This window comes from Carcharhinus amblyrhynchos, chromosome 26 (assembly GCF_965287045.1).
Source record: "Carcharhinus amblyrhynchos chromosome 26, sCarAmb.v2.hapA, whole genome shotgun sequence".
Taxonomy (NCBI): Eukaryota; Metazoa; Chordata; class Chondrichthyes; order Carcharhiniformes; family Carcharhinidae; genus Carcharhinus; species Carcharhinus amblyrhynchos.
This window is the reverse complement of record NC_137349.1, coordinates 19,036,495-19,049,988: the sequence shown is the minus strand read 5'-3', so window position 1 is coordinate 19,049,988 and position 13,494 is coordinate 19,036,495. Positions and strand designations below refer to the sequence as shown.

At 43.9% G+C, this 13,494-nt stretch overlaps 1 protein-coding gene across 3 annotated transcripts in view; it reads right to left on the bottom strand.

Annotated features, from left to right (window-relative positions):
- Positions 1-12,603, bottom strand: part of LOC145358724 (GRAM domain-containing protein 2B) — a 37,547-nt gene extending 24,944 nt beyond the window's left edge. For 2 of the 3 annotated variants that reach the window (XM_080212972.1, XM_080212973.1), the window contains exons 1-2: positions 12,471-12,603; positions 1,936-2,082 (exon numbers count right to left, since the gene is read on the bottom strand). In XM_080212972.1, coding sequence (XP_080069098.1) covers positions 1,936-2,082; positions 12,471-12,562 — 239 coding nt within the window. In that variant the 5' untranslated portion in view covers positions 12,563-12,603. Of the gene's footprint in view, positions 1-1,935; positions 2,083-12,092; positions 12,160-12,470 lie in introns of those variants that run through there. The other variant, XM_080212974.1, reaches the window with a different exon arrangement.
- Positions 12,604-13,494: the final 891 nt, after the last annotated feature.

Below are 13,494 nucleotides of genomic sequence, written 5' to 3'. Positions count from 1 at the left end.
TGATCGGTGCAGACTGCCTCCTTCTGCGATTACAGGCATCTACCCGGCAATGTGGAAAATTGCCCAGGTATGTCCTGTACACAAAGCACCACAAATCTAGTGTGGGCCATCCACTTGGCCCACTCTCAATCATCAGTAACATGGTGGAAGGGGTCAATGTTATCAAGAAGCACTTGCTCTGCTAAAAGTTGCTCATGGACACTCAGTTTCTTGACATTAAAGCTTTGGTTCAAACATGGACAAAAGAGCTGAACTCCAGAGACGAGGAGAGAGTGACTGCCCTTGACATCAAGGCAGCATCTAACCTAATGTGACACCAGGGAGCCTAGTCAATGGAAATAATGGGAAAACTCTCCACTTGGAGTCAAACCTAGCAGAGTGGAAGATGGCTGTAAAAGTTGGGGGTTAATCATCTCAATCAGGACAGCAATTTAGGGTAGTGTTCTAGGCCCAACCATCTTCAGCTGTTTCAATGATTGTGCTTCCATCACAAGGTCAGAAGCGGGATGTTCGCTGATAGTTGTACAATGTTCGGCACCATTCCTGAATCCTCTATTGAAGCAGTCCATGTCCAAATGCAGCAAGGCCTGGACAATGTCCAGGCTTAGGCTGATAAGTGGCAAATAACGTTCTTGCCGTACAAGTACCAGGCAATAACTATCTCCAACAAGAGGGAATCTAACCATCGCTGAATCCCCCGCTGTCAACATCCTGGAGGTTACCATTGGCCACAAACTGAACTAGACTAACCATACAAATACCGTGGCTAAGAGCAGCTCAGAGTCTTTGACGAGTAACTCACCTTCTGAACCCCAAAGCCTGTCGACCATCTACAAGACACAGATCAGGAGCGTGATGGAATACTGGATTAATGCAGCCCAATGTCATCCAGGACAAAGCAGCCCGCTTGACTGGGATCCCTTCCAACAGACATTCAATCCCTCCACCACTGGTGTACAGTGATCCCGCGTGTACCACCTACATGATGCACTGCAGCAACTCACCAAGGCTCTTTAGGCAGCACCTTCCAACCCACAGTCACTACCATCTGGAGCAATGGTGGGCAACCTGCAGCCCATCAGGGGTCTGATTGCAGCTGAAGACATGTTGCTCAGGCAGAGTTGCTACATTCTTCTGGTTCCCATCTGTGTAGCTTCTTTCCTACGAGTATGAAATGCGGTGCATGCTGGTTGCATACTACGTTGAGAACCATGTGCTCCCTCTGCACCCAAAGTGTTAATATTTTTTGTTTTTACTGTTTGAAGTTGAAGTTGATGTATTATGAAATAATTAAGCATTTTCTATAACTTATGAAATATTTGGAGTGTATTATCTGTATTCAATCTTATTCAAGAGTCCAGCCTACTCACTAGCCGAGGTTACCCATTTCTGATCGAGAAGGACAAGGGTAACATATATCTGAGATCACCACTACCTGGGGAGGTTCCACTTGGCTTGGAAATATCACCGTTCCCTCATTGTAGCAGGATCAAAAATCCCTCCTGAACACTGTGGGTGCACCTACACTCAGGGAAAGAGGTCATTCAAGAAAGCAGTTCACCACAACCTTCTCAAGGGCAATAACAAGGTCCATTCAGCAATGTCCACATCCCATAAATGTTCTCCCAGTATCTGTCTGGGTTTCCTCCAGGTGCTCTAGTTTCCTCCCACAAGTGAAAGACATGTTGGCTAGGTTCTCCCTCAATGTGTCTGAACAGGTGTGGTGACTCGGGAATTTTCACAGTAACTTCATTGCAGCCTACTTGTCACACTAATAAACTTTAAAAACTGTCAGTGTAGCAATTTTGATCCCTCCCTTTGCTGCTCCAGGAGTCCTTTCCCTGAATCTCCGAACTTTTAAAAAAAAACACAATATTCAACCATGTCCAGCATTATTTCAAGAGATGCACAGGCAATAGAAATTGTGTACGTCACCTGGTGAGTTGCGTTGTTCGCTCTTGCTGCTGAATCTCAGGCAAAATGGAATCCGTTTCCAGGCTGGACACCTTTGATTGCATTTGCAGTTTCTTTTTATTCTTCTTCTGTTTTTCAGCCATCAGTCCAATCTCATGGGGGCAGTTGCTGCAAAATGAGAAAATCTCAAATCAGCAAGCTCAGAGAGGTGCTCCGGGGAATATCCCAGCATCGCGCTCAATCTGTAACAGCTTTGCAAAGCAAACACTCAACAAGTGACCAAGACCAACCATATTGCACCATCATGTGACCCATTAATTGCTCTTCCTGTGTTATTAACAAAGCAATACCTCTCAGGTCTCCGTGCCCTATATGGGTGGCAGAGTGGATAGCACTGCTGCCTCAGTGCCAGGGACCCGGGTTAGATTCTCAGCTTGGGTTACTGTCCGTGCGGAGTCTGCATGTTCTCCCAGTATCTGTCTGGGTTACCTCCAGGTGCTCCAGTTTCCTCCCACAGGTGAAAGACATGCTGGCTAGGTGCATTGGCCACGATAAATTCTCCCTCAGTGTACCTGAACAGGTGCTGGAGTGCGGCGACTAGGGAATTTTCACAGTAACTTCATTAGTGTTAAAGCAAGTCTACTGGAGTCACTAATAAACTTTAAAAAAACTTTTAGTGTAGCAATTTTGATTCCTCCCTGTGCTGTTCCAGGACTCCTTTCCCTGAATCTCTGAAGCCTGTTCGCCAACATCCCCTGAACTTCACTGGTCTTCCCACTGGGTTGGATTTGGACAGGGTGGAGTCGGGGGACAAAATGATCACTGTTGCTACCCCTCTGAAGCTACCTGCAACTTCAGGAGATGGGGCTTGTGGGGAAATCCTGAAGTTGCATTCAGTCACTCAGGGCTCTGCCACATCCTGCATTCTACCTTCTCCCCAGAGCGGGTTAGCCAGGCAGCAAGAATGAAAACTTTCCCCATGTCCATTGTTGGAAACCTCAAAAAAGGAAAAGTTGCATCTTGTTTAAATCTGGTGTCATTGGGGTTTTTTTAAATATATAAACAAAGCATGTGACGCACAAAATTTGATGAACATCAGAACTTGCCCTGACAAAACAAAACATTGTATTGTCCAATTAATTCATTATGATGCTAAACTTAAAGTTTGTTTTAAGTTCAGAATATTTTGGCTTCTACCTTCACCCTGTGTAAATATCCAAAGTTTAAACCAATCAATGCTAAAGTGATTTTATTTTTGTGCTTTGTTTTCTGTTTGAGGGTGATCTGTGCAAAACCTTTTAGTATGTGATTGGTTACAGACAGCCCAAAAATGAACATCACTCCAGCTCTACACTGGGAATAATAGGGAAAGAAATCCACAAATTGTGTCACTATACAGTATTGGAAGGAAAAGTCTTGCCAGGAAGATTGCTAGACTTGGATATCACGAATCAACAACTTCACTGACTGGCCCAGTAACGTTACTGCTCTTGATGCTATTCCTGGACTTTGCAGGTAGATCGTTTGTTCATAAACAAACTCAGATGTGTGCAGATCAGAAGCAGGATATTATAGAATTAAGGTGTTTGGGACTAAGTTAATATGGAACTGGGGAAACAAAACCTTCCACATGATGCAGAGTGAGAGTAGTTAGTGTAGTGGTAGAAGATGCACCTGTCATCAGGATTCTATCCGGTATGTAATGTGTGTAGTTACATGTTAATAATAAAGTTATTGTTCAACCATTGAAGTCTCTGACCTCTTCCTGAGGCAACATGGACCCTTATAACAGATCATAGAATCTCTACAGTACAAAAGGAGGTGATTTTGCCCATTGAGTCTGCACCGATCACATTCCCATCCAGGTCCTATTCCTGCAACCCCACATATTTACCCTGCTAATCTCCCTGACACTACGGGTCAATTTAGCTTGGTAAATCCATCTAACATGCACATCTTTGGACTGTGGGAGGAAACCTGAGTGCCCGGAGGAAACCCACGCAGACACAGAGAGAACGTGCAAACTCCACACAAACAGACAGACAGACAGACAGTCACCCAAGGCTAGAATTGAACCCGGATCCCTGATTCTGTGAGGCAGCAGTGCTAACCACTGTGCTGCCCTAATATTACATTAACAGATCAATTTGGAATTGCTCAGTATCACTATCAGGTTAGTTGTGAGTTTGGTTCATGTCCTCAACTACTGCACACAGCTCAGATTTTTTAAGTGCAGCCCACGTGCAATAAAATCCACAGTTTGTTGATTCTACTTCCTAGATACACACAACAATAAGAGTTCACAATAAAAGAACCATTGGTCAAATATTAATATTGTAGATTCAGGTGGCTCAATATGAACTAACCATTGAAAACACAGAAAATAAAAATAATGTTCACATTAATGGTATTTGCTCAAATACCAAGAACTTTAGTGTTGGGGCGTAGGAGTTTTCCTAACACCTTTACAGTACACCAAAGATCCTTCACCAGCAGCTCCAAACCCCAAGACTGCCATCATTGAGAAGGACAAGAGTAACAGATTCAAGGCAACACCACCATCTAGAAGTCACCCACCAAACCATTCACCATCCTGACTTGGAAATATAATCGCATTCCTTCACTGTCGCTGGGTTAAAACCCTGGAACTCCTTCCTCAACAACACTGTGGGAGTAGCCACACAACATGGATGGCAGCAGTTCAACAAAACAGCTCACCATCACCTTCAAGGGCAATTAGGGATGGGCAACAAATGCTGGCCTACCCAGTGATGCCCACATCACTTGAATGAATAAAAATAACTGACTGTAAATCATATTGCTGTGTATCAAGTTTGTGGAAGTCACAATATAAATACAAGTTTCTTCTTCTTCTTCACCTTGGGAAGGACAGGAAAGGTAGATGTTGAGTTGAAGGCTGGATACATGGATGGCGGGGGTGGAAATAAAGGGACTGTAAGCATGGTGAAAGGTCAAAGTCATTAGAAGCTCTTGAAGCAAGAGTCACATCATGGCCATGACTTTGGAAGGTAGTTCCAAAGGCAGAAAGGAATAGAATTAAGAGGTAGGAGTGATGAGGGTGGAAGGGGCATATAAGTGGTTGTCTAGATGTAGCAGCTTGAGTTGAGTTATTTGGCTGGAGAAAATGCTCATTTCTAAAACAAAAAAAAAACTTGTAAAGCTTTATTCACAAGGTACTTAAGATCAGAAACCTCTAGTAGCCTCGGTCAATCTCCTATCAATGGAGCAGAGGTCAGCAATAGTCAGAATCTGAGTGGCACTTTGTATACCTGAGAGTTCTCTGCCCAAAGGCAGGTCTGACCCACAGCACCACAACTTCACATGGGGAGGGCAAAGACTCAGGTCATCTCTGCCAGAATGGAGGGCAAACCCCACCTTGTCAACACTAATCAGATCCACACCAGCTTTCCAAGGATTCCAAGTTGCTGTGGCAACATACACGTTTGCATGATGGCACAATGCTGCCTCACAGCACTAGGTTTAATTCCAGTCTTGGGTCACTGTGGCACTTGCATATTCTCCCCATGTTTGTGTGGGTTTCCTCCCACAATCCAAAGATGCGCAGGTCAGGTTGATTTGCCCCTTAGTGTTCCAAGATGTGTAGGTTAGGGAGATTAGCAGGGTAAATTTGTGTGGTTATGGGCATAGGGCCTGAGTAAGATACTCTGTCAGAGTTGATGCAAGCTCAATGGCCTCTTTCTGCACTGTAGAGATCCAATTCTATGTACGTTGTAGGCATTGATAGTGAGGGTGGAGCCTCCCTCCATCACAAGGTTGATAGAAATCTCTCCTGCTCTTACCAGTTTCATGGGCGTGTGCTGGAAGAACATACAAGCTGATACTCAACCAGTTTGGTTGCGCTGTGAATTCACCTTCCTTGGCCATCAAGTTGGGAGTGGGGCTTCAGTCTGGAGCTTCTGATAAGGATATTACCCACAGCACCACTTAATGGTGACTCTCTGCAAGAGAAATTCACCGAGTTCCACCACCATTGTATTGTAAATTCTCTCCCAAAGAGAAAGTGGATAACTATCTGAAGGCCTTGATTGAATCTGCCTCCAAACTCATTCTCAGTCCTAACCATTCAATGTTTTAAAAAAACTTTTGTTGCCATTGTTTTTTTTTTGGTCATTTTGCGTCCTCAGGTTCTTGATCTTTTGGTTTCTCCTCATCTATTTTGGCCAGTTCCTCAATCAAAACTCTTCTTAAATCTTCTCTTCACCACAGGAGAACAGTCCCAGATTCTCCAATCAGCGTACGTAACCGTGGTTCCGCATCCTAGAACCATTCTCATGAATCTTTTACACCATCTCTAAATGCCTTCACATCCTTCCCAAGTCCAGAAAGAGATACAATACTCTGTTGATGTCAAAACAGTATTTCATAGACATGTAATAAATGCTTACCTAGCCAACCATAGAACACTACAGCACAAACAGGCCTTTTGGCCCTTCTGGGCTGTGCCAAACCATTTTTCTGTCTAGTCCCACTGACCTGTACCTGGACTATATCCCTCCACACCCCTTTCATCCATGTACCTGTCCAAGTTTTTCCTTAAATGTTAAAAGTGAGCCCACATTTACCACTTCATCTGGCAGCTCATTCCACACACCCACCATTCTCTGTGTAAAGAACCTTCCCCTAATATTCCCTTTAAAAACTTTTCCCTCTTCACCCTTAACCCATGTCCTCTAGTTTTTTTTCTCCCCTAGCCTCAGTGGAAAAAGCCTGCTTGCATTCACTCTATCAATACCCATCATACTTTTATACACCTCTATCAAATCTCCCCTCATCCTTTTACGCTCCAGGGAATAAAGTCCTAACCTATTCAGCCTTTCTCTGTAACTCAGTTTCTCAAGTCCTGGCAACATCCTTGTAAACCTTCTCTGTACTCTTTCAACCTTATTAATATGCTTTGAATGAACTAATCTCTCTTGAATGAATTTTTTTTTTAAAAATCATACATTTCCTTCTTTGTGTGATTTAACTGGATAGGGAGTGAAAGGCAGCATCATAAATAATGACGGTTCTACACTCAGAATCCCTACATTGCTGAAGGAGGCCATTTGGCCCATCAAGCCTGCACTGACAACAATCTCACCCAGATCCTATCCCCATAACTCACATATTCAATCCTCTAATTCCTCCTGACACCAAGGGACAACTTTAGCACGGCCAATCAGCCTAACTCACACATCTTTGGAGTATGGGAGGAAACCAGAGCACATTGATGAGCCCAAGGCAGGAACTGAACTTGGGTCCCTGGCACCGTGAGGCAGCAGTGCTAACTGCTGTGCCGCCCATTCCTTAAAAATTTTGGACGGCCCCGGTGCGGAAAGCTGTTGATCATTCTGAACATCTCTCCACGTCCCATTTCTGTCAGCAAAACATCAGAAAACAAAAGCAAAATATCAACCTTACTTCAAAATAAAGAAAAGCAGATCTTAAGCCAAACAAACTGCCAAGAAAAATTGAGTTAGGAAAAGGATATTCTTTTCCAGCTCGACAAATAATTTTGATCATTAATTCTTCAAGACTAAACTTTTCACCAGCAGCAGTTAGTTATGCTGCTTGTCTCTCATTGCCTACACCAACAGGGGAACTGTCCCACAGGCTAAACAGCAAGAACACAAGGTTTCGTCTTCCTCCACTTACTGACGTCAACAGGAATGTAGGGCAGGTGAGTGCAGCAGTCGAGGTCAGCGCTATTTCCCGAATGATCTGGCAGCTTTCTTATAAATTGTAGTCAACTATTTGTAGCCATTTCTAACCACACATGTGGAAAGCATGTACAGACATGTTAAAATTGTTAGAGTTAACCAGCCTCTGACGAAAGGTTGCTGAAATGCAGGGGTTGAAGACATGCTGGAGTCGCAATGTCAAAGTGAACGGCTGGGATTTTCCCTGTGGGCTTCAGAACCTCACCGTCAGGGTCAAGGGCCGACATTTGTGGGCAACACTGACCTGTCTGCGACTTCTCTAATTGCAGCACCAGTTTGACCTGTTTGTGGCCATGCTGTGACATAGTAGCAGCAGAGCCTCCTTTTCAGGTGAGGGAGTGCGGGCCCACTAAGATGGAGGGGGCCCTCTCTGCAATTTCACGATGTGGAGATGCTGGCATTGGACTGGGGTGGGCACAGTAAGAAATCTCACAACACCAGGTTAAAGTCCAGCAGGTTTATTTGGAATCAGGAGCTTTCGGAGCACTGCTCCTTCATCAGGGGGAGTGTGATAAGAAACTTACTGTACTCCAACCTAGTCCAACACCGGCAGCTCCACGTCATGGCTACCATCAACAACACAAATGGCCGGCTCAAAGTAGAGAGGATCTCCAAGAAGATCATGCATATCGACAAGACTCAGCTGAAGGAGCGGCACTCTGAAAACTTGTGATTCCAAGTAAACCTGTTGGACTTTAACCTGGCGTTGTGAGACTTCTTACTGCTATTTCATTAGTAGCCTGTCACCAAGGTAGAGAGGGAAGCTCCCCAAGGGGTAACTCGTGGCTTGAGCTGAAGGTGGGAGGAAAGGATTTGCCTGCCAGGAGAACCAATGCTACGGGGTCTGCCACTGGAAGGCCTCTTCCAGGCAAGAGGCCTAGTCCCCAATAACACTGGTGTTATGAGACAGATGCATGGCACAACATAAAAGAGGTGTGATTTGTGTTTCTAATGTACAGCAGTGTGAGGTGGTGATGTAACACTCCCTTGGGACGTGATGGCCCAGTGGTATTAACGCTAGACTAATCCAGAAACTCCACTAATTTTCTAGGGATCAGTGTTCGAATCCCACCACGGCAGATGGTGGAAATTGAATTCAATATATAAAAAAAATCTGGAATTGAGAATCTACTGATGGCCATAAAACCATTGTCAATTGTCATAAAAACCCATCTCATTCACTAATGTCCTTTAGGGAAGGAAATCAGCCATCCTTACCTGGTCTGACTTACATGTGACTCCAGACCTACAGAATGTGGTTGACTCTTAACTGCCCTCGGGTAACTAGGGATGGGCAATGAATGCTGGCCCAGCCAACGACACCCACGTGCCATGAATGAATTTAAAAAAAGTGACTTCCATATGTTGGTCTGAAGGAGGTACTTGTACAGCAGTAATAATTTGGCGTGACACGCAGAACCAAAACGATCCACAGTATTGTGTTATTGATCCTGTTAAATGGTCAGAGTCTGTGTGTAGTAATAGCCATCACAGGCCTTGAATCTCCAGTTGCCATCTGGACAAAAATCGGTCTTAAAATGTCTTAACCAGCCACCACCACTTGCAGGGAATTAGCCCTGCTGGTCCATCTACCTCCTTTCCCTAACCCTGTCATTTCACTCTGGGGAAAAAGGCCCAGAGACAAGGGGGGAGGGGGGGGTCAGCAAACTAGCCTGCCCCCATTAGGGGGTCTAAAACCACAGTACATTTTTCTTTAAAATAGTACATGCCAACCTATGATCTCCGAATCACCAACACTGCACATAGAGTGCATACATTAATGCCCGGTGAGAAATATGCCACCAGAATTCCCAACACAAGAGTCAGCAATCGACTACGTTCAACACTTCAGATGCTATCACACTCTTGTTGCTGTTCTACTAAGACACTCCACCAAGAGCAACATTGCTTGTCAAATATAAAACAGTTCAACATCAGGCAAACAAAAGGCATGTATCCACCATTAGACATAATAGATGCAGGGACTGGTTTGGTGAGCTAACACACTTTTCCATTCAGAAGTGTAACAATCTAAGGTTTACATGACACAGACAGTATGAAAATATTCTACTAGGACTCTTTGTACCCAGAAAGCCAACAAGTAAGAACGGCCTGGAGACTAACTGATGTGTCCTCAAAAGCAATCAGTGTTAGAACTTTATAAAAGTCCATTAATCTACACCCAGAGGCCAGAGTTCATTAACAGGATGGTAATGGATGATTGTGTTGTCACACAGCAATCCCGGTCTGCTGCAGCTTGATGATATAGATGGTGGGATTCTCCAACTTCATCTGTGCCAGCCCTGCTGCCAGTGGGAACAGAATTTGGCGTTCCAGCCAAAACTCCATTCACTTTCAGCTGCACTGGAGAATCCCAGCCACAAAACGAGGTCGGAGATTACCAACAGGAATGTTTACATCACGGTGGCACACACGAAGCACGCTCACGAACATCACTGTTTCCCTCCCCCCCTCCACTCTGTCCTGTTAGCACAGAGCCTGAGAGCGAGCCTCGAGTAGAGAGATAGAGAGCAAAGGATCAAGCCCAGTCAGGGGGTAAAGAAGTGGCGGCAAAGAGAACGTTTGATCTCAACTGCCCCTGTCTGCCCAGAAAATTTATGTTCACCAGACCAAACTATGACCAGCCCAGAAAGCGTTAGCTCCCCAGGTTAGAAACCATCGTGCAAACCAGCCTCCCATCCATGGACTCTGTCTACAATTCATGCTACCTTGGCAAAGCAGCCAGCATAATTAAGGATCCACACATCCTGGACATTCTCTCTTCCACCTTCTTCCGTTGGGAAAAAGATATAGAAGGCTGAGGTCACATACCAACTGACTCAAGAACAGCTTCTTCCCTGCTGCTATCAGACTTTTGAATGGGCCTACCTCTCACTAAGTTGATCTTTCTCTTCACCCTAGCTATGACTGTAACCCTACATTCTGCACTTCCACCTTTCGTTCCCTATGAACTGTATGCCTTGTCTGTATAGTGCACAAGAAACAATATACTTATACTAATACATGTGACAATAAATCAAATCAAAGTCCCATGAGGCTGACACTCAAGGTTTGGAGGGAGCATTGCCTCTGCTGGGATAGAAATACTGCATTGATTTAAAAACAGAGGCCCGAAAACCAAACTTAAAAGGTCTCACTGCGAGCCTCTACTCCGTCTCAGAGATTCAAGCCAGGATAATTTGGAAAATGGAGCTCCACTTACATTCTACCTACAAGAAAGCTAGCCTGGTGGTTTTAATAGTTATTAACATAGCTCAAAATAACTGATAGTGACCCCGATGGGGGTGAGGGAGGGGGATGCACTCTAGCAGTGATTGTGAGGCACGCAGAAGTTAGGAAACATCAGGTTAAAGTTCAATAAAATCATTGTATTCAGAGAAGAAAATTCCCTGGAATAGCTTCACTCTGGGATGGGAACCCCATCTACCACTGAAGAGGTCTCCTCTAAATGGACAGAATTCTTAACTTAGAAATCCCAGAAGTTCAAGTTGTGCCCACGAACCCATTCAATTCAACAACATTCTGTAAATTTGACTGCATGAAAACAGCACGCATAAAATTCTCAGGTGACTTCTTGCAAGCTGTCCCTAGCATAGCCTCTAATTCTATCTTCTACTCTCATTCTCTGCTCTTACACTCTCTAACAATGCTACCTACCTCAAGTGGATCTTTCCCTGCACTCTAGCTATGACCGTAACACTACCATTTTGCACCCTCTCCTTTTCTATGAATGGTATTTCTTTGCCTGTGTAGCGCGCAAGAAACAATACTTTTCACTGTACGCTAATACATGTGACAATAATAAATCAAATCATTCTTCACAAGTGAGATTTGACAGGAAATTCTAAACAGCTCTGCTTATTCACAGAATTTAGTTTGTACTCTGGAGAAATCAGCTTCTTAGTTGCTGCTGATATCTTGTGCCCACTCTTCATTTTAGAAATGAATTGCTTGTTAGTTCACATCAATATCACTGAACTCAACTACAGACATTTTTTGCCAAACAGCACAATATTCCTAAAATTATTCTGACAAGGCTTTTTAAAATGAAACGGAGTCTGTAAAGATTGTAAACAGTCAGTTCCTATACAACACAGACAATGCAGCAAGGGAAATGAAAAACACTTTCATGATTAGGTTACTCCACATGTTTTACAGGAACACACATTTGGTGCACAGCAAGCTTTCACACATGGTGAAGCGACAAGGATCAGAAAGCCTGAGTGCAGGCTCTGATTGAAGGATAAATGTTGGCAACTGGGCAGAACGGAACTGCATCCCTCAAAACGACAAAGAAAGTAAAGTAAAATTCGATTAGAGGAGAGAGTATCGAGGTTAGAGCCACCGAGGGGTTCCTGTGTAGTTATAACCTACAAGGGCAGCATGTAAACTTACTTATACACATACTTGCCTGACCTTTCTCCTCCTCATTCCCTCGTTAATCTGGGACACTAGGTCAGCTATAGCACTCCTCTTGTTCCCCTGACTAACAGCGGTAGCTGTGCCTTTCCCAGTCTACAGGTTAAAATTGCTTAACCATCACAGGAATGTGAGCAGATAAAATTGCTGGTTATTTTTAAACCAAGCATAACCAATCTAACAAGTTGTTATTGCACTGTAATCATCTGACTAACATTGAAAAGGTGGGGTAAATGGTCTTGCTTACATTGAAAAGGGTAAAGTGTTACGATTCTATTAGCTACATCTGTAACACACAAATAATAACACCAGAACTCAACAGCATTTTATGAACCACTGCATATCTCTAAATCTTTATAAACTGCTGGATATTACCTTAGGAGCTCTGGGAAGTGGACTTTCTTCCCAATTAACTTCATACACCTGCCTGCTGATGGGAAGCTGTCTTTTAACATCACTGCAGACATCCTTTGATGAGAGTAGACAGAGAGCGAATTGTGGTGTTGTGTTTAGGCACCAGAGAAGACCTTTGACAAGATCCGCCTGTCACAAGTCACGCATCAACAACCTGTTGCGTTAGTCCAATCAGGTTAGGGTTGGAATATATCAAAGCCAGCACACACTCGCTCACACCTGAAAACTGGCCAGACAGCATTCCCATATAAAATAGCGCACAGTAACACCTTGCTGAACCGTATCTGGGAAAACTGCTGCGTGCTGCACAACAAGCTTCATAATGCTATCAAAGCAGAGAACATGCAAGCTATTTCAGAAACAACTCCACTGGAAGAAATAAACCAGGAGTTAAAATCATTATTCAAAAAAAAAAGAGAAGACACATCTCAAACATTATACTCTTTACAGTGCAGGTCCTGTTATCCCACATTCAGAAAAGTCTGGACAAATATTTACAATTTTCCACAAAATTTAAAACAAATACCCAAATGCTAAAAGCAGAATAAGTTATCAATTTACTGAAGTGAAATAATATTTGTACTTCCGCATCTGAAAGGGAGGTTGTGTATTAGCTGCTCTGTCGGTTCACAATAAAGGGGACAATGAAAGACATTACACAAAGGCAAGTCTTTCAGTTTTTAAATCTTGAATTAAGTTTTGAGCGTCACAAGCAGGCTTACATTTACACTGCAACGAAGTTACTGTGAAAATTCCCCTTGTTGCCACACTCTGGTACCTGTTCGGGTACACTGAGGGAGAATTTAGCACGGCCAATGCACCTAACCAGCACATCTTTCAGACTGTGGGAGGAAACCCACACAGACACAGGGAGAATGTGCAGACTCCACACAGATAGTGACCCAACCTGGGAATCGAACCCAGGTTCCTGGCGCTGTGAAGCAGCAGTGTTAACCACTCTGCTGGGGCATCTGGATTTGGAAGC